Raw genomic sequence first — 15798 nt, 5'->3', positions numbered from 1 at the left:
ATGGGAAGCGTTTCCGGGCCCCCCCAAGTCTGGGAAGTGTGTCCAGGCCCCCTAGTCCGGGAAGCGTGTCCGGGCCCCCTAGTATGGGAAGCGTTTCCGGGCCCCCCCAAGTCTGGGAAGTGTGTCCAGGCCCCCTAGTATGGGAAGCGTTTCCGGGCCCCCCAAGTCTGGGAAGTGTGTCCAGGCCCCCTAGTATGGGAAGCGTTTCCGGGCCCCCCAAGTCTGGGAAGTGTGTCCAGGCCCCCTAGTATGGGAAGCGTTTCCGGGCCCCCCAAGTCTGGGAAGTGTGTCCAGGCCCCCTAGTATGGGAAGCGTTTCCGGGCCCCCCAAGTCTGGGAAGTGTGTCCAGGCCCCCTAGTATGGGAAGCGTTTCCGGGCCCCCCCAAGTCTGGGAAGTGTGTCCAGGCCCCCTAGTATGGGAAGCGTTTCCGGGCCCCCCAAGTCTGGGAAGTGTGTCCAGGCCCCCTAGTATGGGAAGCGTTTCCGGGCCCCCCCAAGTCTGGGAAGTGTGTCCAGGCCCCCTAGTATGGGAAGCGTTTCCGGGCCCCCCAAGTCTGGGAAGTGTGTCCAGGCCCCCTAGTATGGGAAGCGTTTCCGGGCCCCCCCAAGTCTGGGAAGTGTGTCCAGGCCCCCTAGTCCGGGAAGCGTGTCTGGGCCCAGCCTAGTCCGGGAAGCGTGTCTGGGGTCCCCTAATCTGGGAAGCACCAACAGAGTGTATAATAAGGTTTAAGTTTTGGATGGAGTAATGAGGGGTTAGAACCTCTGTCAGGAGATTACTGCTTTCTGTGTCCCCTCTGGAGAGATTCACCCTCTCTGTCTGTCCTGGTGTCACCATTAGGAATGAGGATAGAAATGGATGGAAAATCCAAAATGTTATTTGTCACCAGAAGAGGAAATTAAGTTGTCTATGTGACTGACCACCCCAGCCTGGAGTGGAGAGAGGATCAGAGGTTCCCGAAAAGAGTCGGGGAGATCTGGAAACCCCAAACAGGACTTTTCCCGGCTCCCTGCAAGACCCTCTGCCACAAATCCTGTATACATACCTATACACCTGTATACCTTCATACCCCCTACACCTCTATATACCTATACACATGTATACCTTCATTCCCTACACCTCTATATATTTATACACCTGTATACCTTCATACCCCCTACACCTCTATATACCTATACACCTGTATACCTTCATTCCCTACACCTCTATATATTTATACACCTGTATACCTTCATACCCCCTACACCTCTATATACCTATACACCTGTATACCTTCATAGCCTATAACTCTATACACCTGTATACCTTCATACCCCCTACACCTCTATATACCTATACACCTGTATACCTTCATACCCCCTACACCTCTATATACTTATACACCTGTATACCTTCATAGCCTATAACTCTATACACCTGTATACCTTCATACCCTATACCTCTATATATTTATATACCTGTATACCTTCATACCCTATACCTCTATATACTTATATACCTGTATACCTTCATACCCTATACCTCTATATACTTATACACCTGTATACCTTAATACCCTATACCTCTATATACCTATACACCTGTATACCTTCATACCCCCTACACCTCTATATATTTATACACCTGTATACCTTCATACCCCCTACACCTCTATATACCTATACACCTGTATACCTTCATACCCCCTACACCTCGATATACCTATACACCTGTATACCTTCATAGCCTATAACTCTATACACCTGTATACCTTCATACCCTAAATACTTCCAGGTCGGAGAAGTCTACAAATAAGATAATTCCATGAGATTGTTGCAGAATTTAAAACAATTCAACACCCCAAATTGCCCCCAAGTGTACAGCTGGAAGATGAGCAACAAGGGATGGCAGGGGGTGAGAGTGAGAGGGATGAGGGGCTGGAGAAGAGCACCAGAGAGGAGGACTGAGGCCAGAGAGGAGGATTGAGGCCAGAGAGGAGGACTGAGGCCAGAGAGGAGGACTGAGGCCAGAGAGGAGGATTGAGGCCGGAGAGAAGGATTGAGGCCAAAGAAGAGGAGTGAGGGCAGAGGGGAAGATTGAGGTCAGAGGGAAGGATTGAGGTCAGAGAGAAGGATTGAGACTAGAGAGGAGGACTGAGGCCAGAGAGGAGGACTGAGGCCAAAGAGGTGGATTAAGGCCGGAGAAAAGCATTGAGGCCAGAGAAGGCGATTGAGGCCAGAGAGGAGGATTGAGGTCAGAATGGAGGATAGAGGCCAGACAGGAGGATTGAGGCCAGAGGTACGTTTTTTTCTTGGCCCTCCCGCACTATAATTTTTTGCTCTGCTGTTGTTCACGGTGCTCAATAGCTTAAAATGAAATTTCCAAACAAGAGTAAAATTAAGAGCAGTGACTCCTCCCCCTCCAAAGTAGTCTCTCCGCCCCTTCCTCCAAATTGGGTTTCAATCAGAGACAAAGCATTTGCTGTGTTTTCTTTTTAGCTAAGACCTAGAGCTTTGGGAATCCTGTGTCCTGTATTAAATATTTAATAATAATAATAATAATAATATTTGGAGGCAGCCAGATAATTAAATATAATGAAAGCCGGACTCTAGGCCAATACTTTGTGTTCCTTATTGACAGAGCAAATAAGGGTCAGAGCAGAGGGTGTTGATTGCTGGGAAATATATTCCCTCCCTTCTTGTCTTGATGACTCCCGGAGATGAAATGTGGGTGGGGGCATCTATACAAGGAGGGCAATAAAAACCTAAAATATGTTGTCACCTCTCCCCACCATAATAAAGAAGGGTCATCCTTCTGACCCCATTAGAGAGATATGCCATCACCTGCCACCTGCCTGATTAAAACCAAGAGAGACATGGACCTGACCACTATTGTCCTCTCCTTCTGTTTGACCAATATTGTCTTCTCCTTCTGCCTGACCACTATTGTCCTCACCTTCTGCTTGACCACTATTGTCCTCACCTTCTGCTTGACCACTATTGTCCTCACCTTCTGCTTGACCACTATTGTCTTCTCCTTCTGCTTGACCAATATTGTCTTCTCCTTCTGCCTGACCAATATTGTCTTCTCCTTCTGCCAGTCCACTATTGTCCTCACCTTCTGCTTGACCACTTTTGTCCTCACCTTCTGCTTGACCAATATTGTCCTCACCTTCTGCTTGACCAATATTGTCTTCTCCTTCTGCTTGACCAATATTGTCTTCTCCTTCTGCTTGACCAATATTGTCTTCTCCTTCTGCCAGTCCACTATTGTCCTCACCTTCTGCTTGACCACTATTGTCCTCACCTTCTGCTTGACCAATATTGTCTTCTCCTTCTGCTTGACCACTATTGTCCTCACCTTCTGCTTGACCAATATTGTCTTCACCTTCTGCTTGACCAATATTGTCTTCTCCTTCTGCTTGACCAATATTGTCCTCACCTTCTGCTTGACCAATATTGTCTTCTTCTGCTTGACCACTATTGTCTTCTCCTTCTGCCTGACCACTATTGTCCTCACCTTCTGCTTGACCAATATTGTCTTCTCCTTCTGCTTGACCACTATTGTCCTCACCTTCTGCTTGACCAATATTGTCTTCTCCTTCTGCTTGACCAATATTGTCTTCTCCTTCTGCTTGACCAATATTGTCTTCTCCTTCTGCTTGACCAATATTGTCTTCTCCTTCTGCCTGACCACTATTGTCCTCACCTTCTGCTTGACCAATATTGTCTTCTCCTTCTGTTTGACCACTATTGTCCTCACCTTCTGCTTGACCAATATTGTCTTCTCCTTCTGCTTGACCACTATTGTCTTCTCCTTCTGCCTGACCACTATTGTCCTCACCTTCTGCTTGACCAATATTGTCTTCTCCTTCTGCTTGACCAATATTGTCTTCTCCTTCTGCTTGACCACTATTGTCCTCACCTTCTGCTTGACCAATATTGTCTTCTCCTTCTGCTTGACCACTATTGTCCTCACCTTCTGCTTGACCAATATTGTCTTCTCCTTCTGCTTGACCAATATTGTCCTCTCCTTCTGCTTGACCACTATTGGCTTCTCCTTCTGCTTGACCAATATTGTCTTCTCCTTCTGCTTGACCACTATTGGCTTCTCCTTCTGCTTGACCAATATTGTCTTCTCCTTCTGCTTGACCAATATTGTCTTCTCCTTCTGCTTGACCACTATTGGCTTCTTCTGCTTGACCAATATTGTCTTCTCCTTCTGCTTGACCAATATTGTCTTCTCCTTCTGCTTGACCAATATTGTCTTCTCCTTCTGCTTGACCAATATTGTCTTCTCCTTCTGCTTGACCAATATTGTCTTCTCCTTCTGCCTGACCACTATTGTCCTCACCTTCTGCTTGACCAATATTGTCTTCTCCTTCTGTTTGACCACTATTGTCCTCACCTTCTGCTTGACCAATATTGTCTTCTCCTTCTGCTTGACCACTATTGTCCTCACCTTCTGCTTGACCAATATTGTCTTCTCCTTCTGTTTGACCACTATTGTCCTCACCTTCTGCTTGACCAATATTGTCTTCTCCTTCTGCCTGACCACTATTGTCCTCACCTTCTGCTTGACCAATATTGTCTTCTCCTTCTGCCTGACCACTATTGTCCTCACCTTCTGCTTGACCACTATTGTCCTCACCTTCTGCTTGACCAATATTGTCTTCTCCTTCTGCTTGACCACTATTGTCCTCACCTTCTGCTTGACCAATATTGTCTTCTCCTTCTGCCTGACCACTATTGTCCTCACCTTCTGCTTGACCAATATTGTCTTCTCCTTCTGCTTGACCACTATTGTCCTCACCTTCTGCTTGACCAATATTGTCTTCTCCTTCTGCCTGACCACTATTGTCCTCACCTTCTGCTTGACCAATATTGTCTTCTCCTTCTGCTTGACCAATATTGTCCTCTCCTTCTGCTTGACCAATATTGTCTTCTCCTTCTGCTTGACCAATATTGTCTTCTCCTTCTGCCTGACCACTATTGTCCTCACCTTCTGCTTGACCAATATTGTCTTCTCCTTCTGCTTGACCACTATTGTCCTCACCTTCTGCTTGACCAATATTGTCTTCTCCTTCTGCTTGACCAATATTGTCTTCTCCTTCTGCTTGACCAATATTGTCTTCTCCTTCTGCTTGACCACTATTGGCTTCTCCTTCTGCTTGACCAATATTGTCTTCTCCTTCTGCTTGACCAATATTGTCTTCTCCTTCTGCTTGACCACTATTGGCTTCTTCTGCTTGACCACTGTTGGCTTCTTCTGGTTGACCACTGTTGTCATCACCACCTTCTCCTTCTGGTCTTTCCTAGGATGAGCGGAATCAGATCTTGATGGCGTATCTGTGGATCCGGCAGGTATGGTTTGACGCCTACCTGCGCTGGAACAAGGAAGACTATGATGGTCTGGATACCATCCGTATACCGAGTAGTAAAGTATGGAGACCCGATATTGTCCTCTATAACAGGTAGGTCGGATGGCTGTTGGGAACATCACTTCAATTTTTATCATTCTTCTAGCCTGGGTGCGGCCAAACCTTCTACTCTGTCACCGGGGACGGCCTTGCCTGGTTCTTCTGTCTGAATACTGTAGGTCAATAGACTTCATGGCAAAGCTCTTTTCAGTTTTGGACAGAGTTGTGGTGTATTGTAACCCCTGTCAGGTTCTCTCTGCTATCCGGGGCTCCATTCGATTAATACTCACTTCCAGTCCTGCTGACAGCGGTTTCAAGCCAAAGGAGAAAAATGTACATTAAACACAGACAGAAATAAACACCCAGCAGGGGTTCTAGCCTTCTTCTAAAGAAAAGATGTGTAGGTGTTCCCTCATTTTCTGTTTGTTAAAACGCCATTAGTAGGACAGGAAGTAAGGGGAAATTTCCTAACGGAGCCTCAAATAGCAGTAAAACCCAACAAATACTTCCCCATTCCATCCAAAAGTATAAAAGTCTTTGGCTGGACTTATACTTTAAGACAAATCTATAGTAGGAAATATATAAACCTCTGCCAGTTATGGTCCGATGCATTCCATTGTGGAGATTTCCCTCCACTTCCTGTTCTGTAGACATTACAGGAAGTAAGGACAAATTCTTATGGCTGCTAACAAGCCCCTATGTTATAGCATGGGCAGGTGACAGGTCCTCTTTATGGATACTTCTTTTGAACCCCCCAATGTCTCCTCTGCCCTCCATTGCAGCAAGTCAAGCACAGATTGTTCATGAATAGCTGCTTCCTCCCCTGGGCACAGCAACCAGAGAATGACAGCTTTGAACCCGGAAGTGACAAAATGATCAACACTTCCAGGTTCAAAATTTGCAAAGGACATTGAGGAACAAAAATGGGGATGAGTGAGGATATGGTGGAAGGGGTGCTGGGGCAGGTGGGAATGAGGTGGAGGGAGTTGATGGGGTGGGCGGGGACGTGGTGAAGGAGGTTGATGGGGCGGGTGGCAACGTGATGAAGAAGGTTTATTGGGCCAGTGGGGACATGTTGGAGGGGGTTGAAGGGGTGGGTGGGGATGTGATGAAGGAAGTTGATGGGTCGGGTGGGGACGTGGTGAAGGAGGTTGATGGGGCTGGTGGGGTTGGTGGGGACGTGGTGAAGGGGGTTGATGGGGTTGGTGGGGACGTGGTGAAGGAGGTTTATGGGACGGGTGGGGATGTGATGAAGGAGGTTGATGGGCCGGGTGGGGACGTGGTGAAGGAGGTTGATGGGGCGGGTGGGTACATGGTAAAGGAGGTTGATGGGGCTGGTGGGGTTGGCGGGGACGTGGTAAAGGAGGTTGATGGGGTGGACGGGGAAGTGGTGAAGGAGGTACCTGGTGAAGGAGGTTGATGAGGTTGGTGGGGACATGGTGAAGGAGGTGGATGGGGTGGACGGGAACGTGGTGAAGGAGGTTGATGGGGTGGGCAGAGACGTGGTGAACGAGCTTGATGGGGCCGGTGGAGACATGTTGGAAGAGGTTGATGGGGCGGGTGGGGACGTGGTGAAGGAGATTGATGGGGCGGGTGGGGACGTGGTGAAGGAGGTTGATGGGGCGGGTGGGGACGTGGTGAAGGAGGTTGATGGGGCGGGTGGGGACGTGATGAAGGAGGTTGATGGGGCGGGTGGGGGCATGGTGAAGGAGGTTGATGGAACGGGTGGGGAGGTGGTGAAGGAGGTTGATGAGGCGGGTGGGGACATGGTGAAGGAGGTTGATGGGGCGGATGGGGACGTGGTGAAGGAGGTTGATGGGGAGGGTGGGGACGTGGTGAAGGAGGTTGATGGGACAGGTGGGGACGTGCTAAAGGAGGTTGATGGGACAGGTGGGAACTTGGTGAAGGAGGTTGATGGGGAGGGTGGGGACGTGGTGAAGGAGGTTGATGGGGCGGGTGGGGGCGTGGTGAAGGAGGTTGATGGAAAGGGTGGGGATGTGGTGAAGGAGGTTGATGAGGCGGGTGGGAATGTGGCAAAGGAGGTTGATGGTGGCGGATGGGGACATGGTGAAGGAGGTTGATGGGGAGGGTGGGGACGTGGTGAAGGAGGTTGATGGGACAGGTGGGGACGTGCTAAAGGAGGTTGATTGGGCAGGTGGGGACATGGTAAAGGAGGTTGATGGGGCGGGTGGGGACGTGGTGAAGGAGGTTAATGGGACGGGTGGGAACATGGTGAATTAGGTTGATGGGGCGGGTGGGGACGTGGTGAAGGAGGTTGATGGGGTGGGTGGGGACGGGGTGAAGGAGGTTGATGGGGTGGGTGGGGACGTTGTGAAGGAGGTTGATGGGGCGGGTGGGGACGTGGTGAAGGAGGTTGATGGGGCAGGTGGGGATGTGGTGAAGGAGGTTAATGGGGCGGGTGGGGACGTGGTGAAGGAGGTTGATGGGGCGGGTGGGGACGTGGTGAAGGAGGTTGATGGGGCAGGTGGGGACGTGGTGAAGGAGGTTGATGGGGCAGGTGGGTACATGGTGAAGGAGGTTGATGGGACGGGTGGGGACGTGGTGAAGGAGGTTGATGGGGCAGGTGGGGACGTGGTGAAGGAGGTTGATGGGGTGGGTGGGGACGTGGTGAAGGAGGTTGATGGGGCGGGTGGGGACGTGGTGAAGGAGGTTGATGGGGTGGGTGGGGACGTGGTGAAGGAGGTTGATGGGGCGGTGGGGACATGGTGAAGGAGGTTGATGGGGCGGGTGGGGACGTGGTGAAGGAGGTTCATGGGGCGGGTGGGGACATGGTGAAGGAGATTGATGGGGCGGGTGGGGACGTGGTGAAGGAGGTTGATGGGGCGGGTGGGGACATGGTGAAGGAGGTTGATGGGGCGGGTGGAGACGTGGTGAAGGAGGTTGATGGGGTCGGTGGAGACGTGTTGGATGGGGTTGATGGGGCAGGTGGGGACGTGGTGAAGAAGGTTGATGGGGCGGGTGGGAACGTGGTGAAGGAGGTTGATGGGGCGGGTGGGGACGTGGTGAAAGAGGTTGATGGGGCAGGTGGGTACGTGGCGAAGGAGGTTGATGGGGCGGGTGGGGACGTGGTGAAGGAGGTTAATGGGGCGGGTGGGGACGTGGTGAAGGAGGTTGATGGGGCAGGTGGGGACGTGGTGAAGGACGTTGATGGGGGTCGGTGGAGACGTGTTGGAGGGGGTTGATGGGGCAAGTGGGGACGTGGTGAAGGAGGTTGGCGGGGTGGGTGGGGACTTGGTGAAGGAGGTTGACGGGGTGGGTGGGGACTTGGTGAATGATGTTGATGGGGTCAGTGGAGACGCGTTGGAGGGGGTTGTTGGGGCGGGTGGGGACGTGGTGAAGGAGGTTGATGGGGCGGGTGGGGACGTGGTGAAGGAGGTTGATGGGGCGGGTGGGGACGTGGTGAAGGAGGTTGATGGGGCGGTAGGGGACGTGGTGAAGGAGGTTGATGGGGTGGGTGGGGACGTGGTGAAGGAAGTTGATGGGGCGGGTGGGGACGTGGTGAAGGAGGTTGATGGGGCAGGTGGAGCCGTGGTGAATGATGTTGATGGGGTGGGTGGGGACGTGGTGAAGGAGGTTGATGGGGTGGGTGGGGAGGTGGTGAAGGAGGTTGATGGGGCGGGTGGGGACGTGGTGAATGATGTTGATGTGGTCGGTGGAGACGTGTTGGAGGGGGTTGTTGGGGCAGGTGGGTACGTGGTGAAGGAGGTTGATGGGGCAGGTGGGGACGTGGTGAAGGAGGTTGATGGGGCGGGTGGGGACGTGGTGAAGGAAATTGATGGGGCAGGTGGGGACGTGGTGAATGATGTTGATGGGGTCGGTGGAGACGTGTTGGAGGGGGTTGTTGGGGCGGGTGTGGACGTGGTGAAGGAGGTTGATGGGGCGGGCGGGGACGTGGTAAAGGAGGTTGATGGGGCAGGTGGGGACATGGTGAAGGAGGTTGATGGGGCAGGTGTGTACGTGGTGAAGGAGGTTGATGGGGCGGGTGGGGACGTGGTGAAGGAGGTTGATGGGGCGGGTGGGGACGTGGTGAATGATGTTGATGGGGTGGGTGGGGACGTGGTGAAGGAGGTTGATGGGGCGGGTGGGGACGTGGTGAATGATGTTGATGGGGTCGGTGGAGACGTGTTGGAGGGGGTTGTTGGTGCGGGTGGGGACGTGGTGAAGGAGGTTGATGGGGCGGGCGGGGACGTGGTAAAGGAGGTTGATGGGGCAGGTGGGGACATGGTGAAGGAGGTTGATGGGGCAGGTGTGTACGTGGTGAAGGAGGTTGATGGGGCGGGTGGGGACGTGGTGAAGGAGATTGATGGGGCGGGTGGGGACATGGTGAAGGAGGTTGATGGGGAGGGTGGGGACGTGGTGAAGGAGGTTGATGGGGTGGGTGGGGACGTGGTGAAGGAGGTTGATGGGGTGAGTGGGGACGTGGTGAAGGAGGTTGATGGGGTGGGTGGGGACGTGGTGAAGGAGATTTATGGGGCGGATGGGGACGTGGTGAAGGAGGTTGATGGGGCGGGTGGGGACATGGTGAAGGAGGTTGATGGGGCGGGTGGGGACGTGGTGAAGGAGGTTGATGGGTCGGTGGAGACGTGTTGGATGGGGTTGATGGGGCAGGTGGGGACGTGGTGAAGGAGGTTGATGGGGCAGGGGGAACGTGGTGAAGGAGGTTGATGGGGCAGGGGGGAACGTGGTGAAGGAGGTTGATGGGGCAGGTGGAGACGTTGTGAAGGAGGTTGATGGGGCAGGGGGGAACGTGGTGAAGGAGGTTGATGGGGCGGGTGGGGACGTGGTGAAGGAGGTTGATGGGGTGGGTGGGGACATGGTGAAGGAGGTTGATGGGGCAGGTGGGTACGTGGTGAAGGAGGTTGATGGGGCGGGTGGGGACACGGTGAAGGAGGTTGATGGGGCGGGTGGGGACGTGGTGAAGGAGGTTGATGGGGCGGGTGGGGACGTGGTGAAGGAGGTTGATGGGGCGGGTGGGGACGTGGTGAAGGAGGTTGATGGGGCGGGTGGGGACGTTGTGAAGGAAGTTGATGGGGCGGGTGGGGACGTTGTGAAGGAAGTTGATGGGGCAGGTGGGTACGTGGTGAAGGAGGTTGATGGGGCGGGTGGGGACGTGGTGAAGGAGGTTGATGGGGCGGGTGGGGACGTGGTGAAGGAGGTTGATGGGGCGGGTGGGGACGTTGTGAAGGAGGTTGATGGGGCGGGTGGGGACGTTGTGAAGGAAGTTGATGGGGCAGGTGGGGACGTGGTGAATGATGTTGATGGGGTCGGTGGAGACGTGTTGGAGGGGGTTGATGGGGTGGGTGGGGACATAGTGGGTGGGTATGTGGTGAACGAGGTTGATGGGGTGGGTGGGGATGTGGTGGAGGGGGGTTGCTGGGACGGGTGGGGACCTGGTCGAGGCGGGGGAGTTGGGGAAGGTTGGGAAGTGGTGGGGGATGGGGGTGTTGGGGCGAGTAAGAAAGTGGGGTGGGGTGGGTGGGGATGTGTTGGGGAGGTCAGGAACATTGTGGATGGGGGGGGTTGGTGATGGCAATCTACAGTGGCCCAGATCATTGTTATGAAGAAGGTCAATGGCTGAAAATAATAATACTAAGGGTCACCTTTACTTCTAATGGCCACCTACAGCCTAATCCCCACTACCTACTGATCACCTAAACCACATCATAGTCGGCCTGTGGCTGTCAGAGGCTTTTTCCCCCCAACATCACCCTTCCTAACATTAGCCAATAACCAAAACCAAACCATGAACCTCCCCTTTAATGTTTCCCCTGAACCCCATTTCAGGCCATGCCCCCAGTGGGGAGTCACATATGACATTTCAGGCCACTCTCTGGGGGCGAGGGGGGTCACACATGACATTTCAGGCCATGGTCCGGGGGGAGGGGGGGTCACATGACATTTCAGGCCATGGTCCGGGGGGAGGGGGGGTCACATGACATTTCAGGCCATGGTTCGGGGGTAGGGGGGTCACATGACATTTCAGGCCACGCACCGGGGGAGGGGGGCTCACACATGACATTTCAGGCCACGCTCCTGGGGGGTCACATGACATTTCAGGCCACGCTCCGGGGGAGGGGGTCACACATAACATTTCAGGCCACGCTCTGGGGGGGGTCACATATGACATTTCAGGCCACGCTCTGGGGGGGTCACACATGACATTTCAGGCCACGCTCTGGGGGGGTCACACATGACATTTCAGGCCATGCTCCGGGGGTCACACATGACATTTGAGGCCACGCTCCGGGGGGTCACACATGACATTTCAGGTCACGCTCCGGGGGAGGGGGGTCACACATGACATTTCAGGCCACGCTCCGGGCGGTCACACATGACATTTCAGGCCACGCTCTAGGGGAGGGGGTCACACATGACATTTCAGGCCACGCTCCTGGGGAGGGGGTCACACATGACATTTCAGGCCACGCTCCGGGGGGTGACAAATGACATTTCAGGCCACGCTCCGGGGGTCACACGTGACATTTCAGGCCACGCTCCGGGGGGTCACACATGACATTTCAGGCCACGCTCTGGGGGGGGTCACATATGACATTTCAGGCCACGCTCTGGGGGGGTCACACATGACATTTCAGGCCACGCTCTGGGGGGGTCACACATGACATTTCAGGCCATGCTCCGGGGGTCACACATGACATTTGAGGCCACGCTCCGGGGGGTCACACATGACATTTCAGGTCACGCTCCGGGGGAGGGGGGTCACACATGACATTTCAGGCCACGCTCCGGGCGGTCACACATGACATTTCAGGCCATGCTCTAGGGGAGGGGGTCACACATGACATTTCAGGCCACGCTCCGGGGGGGTCACATATGACATTTCAGGCCACGCTCCTGGGGAGGGGGTCACACATGACATTTCAGGCCACGCTCCGGGGGGTCACAAATGACATTTCAGGCCACGCTCCGGGGGTCACACGTGACATTTCAGGCCACGCTCCGGGGGGTCACACATGACATTTCAGGCCACGCTCCGGGGGAGGGGGTCACACATGACATTTCAGGCCACGCTCTGAGGGGGTCACACATGACATTTCAGGTCACGCTCCGGGGGAGGGGGGTCACACATGACCTTTCAGGTCACGCTCCGGGGGAGGGGGGTCACATATGACATTTCAGGCCATGCTCCGGGGGGTCACACATGACATTTCAGGCCATGCTCCTGGGGGGTCACACATGACATTTCAGGCCACGCTCCGGGGGGGGTCACACATGACATTTCAGGCCACGCTCCGGGGGGGGTCACACATGACATTTCAGTCCACGCTCCTGGGGGGGGGTCACACATGACATTTCAGGCCACGCTCCGGGGGGTCACACATGACATTTCAGGCCACGCTCCGGGGGGGTCACACATGACATTTCAGGCCACGCTCTGGGGAGGGGGGTCACATATGACATTTCAGGCCACACTCCTGGGGGGGTCACACATGACATTTCAGGCCACGCTCCTGGGGGGGGTCACACATGACATTTCAGGCCATGCTCCGGGGGGGTCACACATGACATTTCAGGCCACACTCCTGGGGGGGTCACATGACATTTCAGGTCACGCTCCGGGGGGGTCACACATGACATTTCAGGTCACGCTCCGGGGGGTCACAAATGACATTTCAGGCCACGCTCCGGGGGGGTCACACATGACATTTCAGGCCACACTCCTGGGGGGGTCACATGACATTTCAGGCCACGCTCCTAGGGGGGTCACACATGACATTTCAGGCCACGCTCCTGGGGGGTCACACATGACATTTCAGGCCACGCTCCTGGGGGGGTCACACATGACATTTCAGGTCACGCTCCGGGGGGGTCACAAATGACATTTCAGGCCACGCTCCGGGGGGGTCACACATGACATTTCAGGCCACGCTCCGGGGGGGTCACATATGACATTTCAGGCCACACTCCTGGGGGGGTCACACATGACATTTCAGGCCACCCTCTGGGGGGGTCACACATGACATTTCAGGCCACGCTCCTGGGGGGGTCACACATGACATTTCAGGCCACACTCCTGGGGGGGTCACACATGACATTTCAGGCCACGCTCCTGGGGGGGGTCACACATGACATTTCAGGCCACGCTCCTGGGGGGGTCACACATGACATTTCAGGCCACACTCCTGGGGGGGTCACACATGACATTTCAGGCCACGCTCCTGGGGGGGGTCACACATGACATTTCAGGCCACGCTCCTGGGGGGGTCACACATGACATTTCAGGCCACACTCCTGGGGGGGTCACACATGACATTTCAGGCCACGCTCCGGGGGGGTCACACATGACATTTCAGGCCACGCTCCTGGGGGGGTCACACATGACATTTCAGGCCACACTCCTGGGGGGGTCACACATGACATTTCAGGCCACGCTCCTGGGGGGGGTCACACATGACATTTCAGGCCACGCTCCGGGGGGGTCACACATGACATTTCAGGCCACGCTCCTGGGGGGTCACACATGACATTTCAGGCCACACTCCTGGGGGGGTCACACATGACATTTCAGGCCACGCTCCTGGGGGGGGTCACACATGACATTTCAGGCCACGCTCCTGGGGGGGTCACACATGACATTTCAGGCCACACTCCTGGGGGGGTCACACATGACATTTCAGGCCACGCTCCGGGGGGGTCACACATGACATTTCAGGCCACGCTCCTGGGGGGGGTCACATGACATTTCAGGCCACACTCCTGGGGGGGTCACATGACATTTCAGGCCACGCTCCTGGGGGGGTCACACATGACATTTCAGGCCACGCTCCTGGGGGGGTCACACATGACATTTCAGGCCACACTCCTGGGGGGGTCACACATGACATTTCGGGCCACGCTCCTGGGGGGGGTCACATGACATTTCAGGCCACGCTCCGGGGGGGGTCACACATGACATTTCAGGTCACGCTCTGGGGGGTCACACATGACATTTCAGGCCATGCTCCTGGGGGGGGGTCACACATGACATTTCAGGCCACGCTCCTGGGGGGGTCACACATGACATTTCAGGCCACGCTCCGGGGGGTCACACATGACATTTCAGGCCACGCTCCGGGGGGTCACACATGACATTTCAGGCCACGCTCCTGGGGGGGGTCACATGACATTTCAGGCCACACTCCTGGGGGGGTCACACATGACATTTCGGGCCACGCTCCTGGGGGGGGTCACATGACATTTCAGGCCACGCTCCGGGGGGGGTCACACATGACATTTCAGGTCACGCTCTGGGGGGTCACACATGACATTTCAGGCCATGCTCCTGGGGGGGTCACACATGACATTTCAGGTCACGCTCTGGGGGGTCACACATGACATTTCAGGCCATGCTCCTGGGGGGGGTCACACATGACATTTCAGGCCACGCTCCGGGGGGGGTCACACATGACATTTCAGGCCACGCTCCTGGGGGGGGTCACACATGACATTTCAGGTCACGCTCCGGGGGTCACAAATGACATTTCAGGTCACGCTCCGGGGGGGTCACATGACATTTCAGGCCACGCTCCGGGGGGGTCACACATGACATTTCAGGTCACGCTCTGGGGGGTCACACATGACATTTCAGGCCATGCTCCTGGGGGGGTCACACATGACATTTCAGGTCACGCTCTGGGGGGTCACACATGACATTTCAGGCCATGCTCCTGGGGGGGTCACACATGACATTTCAGGCCACGCTCCTGGGGGGGTCACACATGACATTTCAGGCCACGCTCCTGGGGGGGGTCACACATGACATTTCAGGCCATGCTCCTGGGGGGGTCACACATGACATTTCAGGTCACGCTCTGGGGGGTCACACATGACATTTCAGGCCATGCTCCTGGGGGGGGTCACACATGACATTTCAGGTCACGCTCCTGGGGGGGGGTCACACATGACATTTCAGGTCACGCTCCGGGGGGGTCACACATGACATTTCAGGCCACGCTCCTGGGGGGTCACATGACATTTCAGGCCACGCTCCGGGGGGGTCACACATGACATTTCAGGCCACACTCCTGGGGGGGTCACACATGACATTTCAGGTCACGCTCCGGGGGGTCACATGACATTTCAGGCCACGCTCCGGGGGGGTCACACATGACATTTCAGGCCACGCTCCGGGGGGGGATCACATGACATTTCAGGCCACGCTCCCGGGGGGGGGGGGGGTCACACATGACATTTCAGGCCACGGGCTGTGCAGGGATTTGCTCGCTCGGGAAGGTGTAACACAATCTCAGGTACAGCTGCCGTGTGCGTCGGCTCAGGTTCTTCAGCAGAGGTGACTCTCCGAGCCCCGGGACCAAATTACAGACACATGGGGGGGAGGGGGGCTTGTATTAATCATCTGCTGTGGGGATCATTCTCTGCTCCG

General features: G+C 55.2%; 1 protein-coding gene across 1 annotated transcript in view; it reads left to right on the top strand.

Annotated features, from left to right (window-relative positions):
• The window catches only part of LOC143958881 (neuronal acetylcholine receptor subunit alpha-10-like), an 83899-nt gene that overhangs the window by 56260 nt on the left and 11841 nt on the right, over positions 1-15798 (top strand). The window contains exon 3 of the mRNA XM_077467864.1: positions 5296-5450. Coding sequence (XP_077323990.1) covers positions 5296-5450 — 155 coding nt within the window. The remainder of the gene's footprint in view (positions 1-5295; positions 5451-15798) is intronic.

The sequence above is a fragment of the Lithobates pipiens genome, unplaced genomic scaffold (genome assembly GCF_037356315.1).
Source record: "Lithobates pipiens isolate NorthernLeopardFrog02 unplaced genomic scaffold, aLitPip1_a1.2 Scaffold_63, whole genome shotgun sequence".
In the NCBI taxonomy this organism is placed as follows: domain Eukaryota; kingdom Metazoa; phylum Chordata; class Amphibia; order Anura; family Ranidae; genus Lithobates; species Lithobates pipiens.
This window is presented reverse-complemented; position numbering and strand designations above follow the sequence as displayed.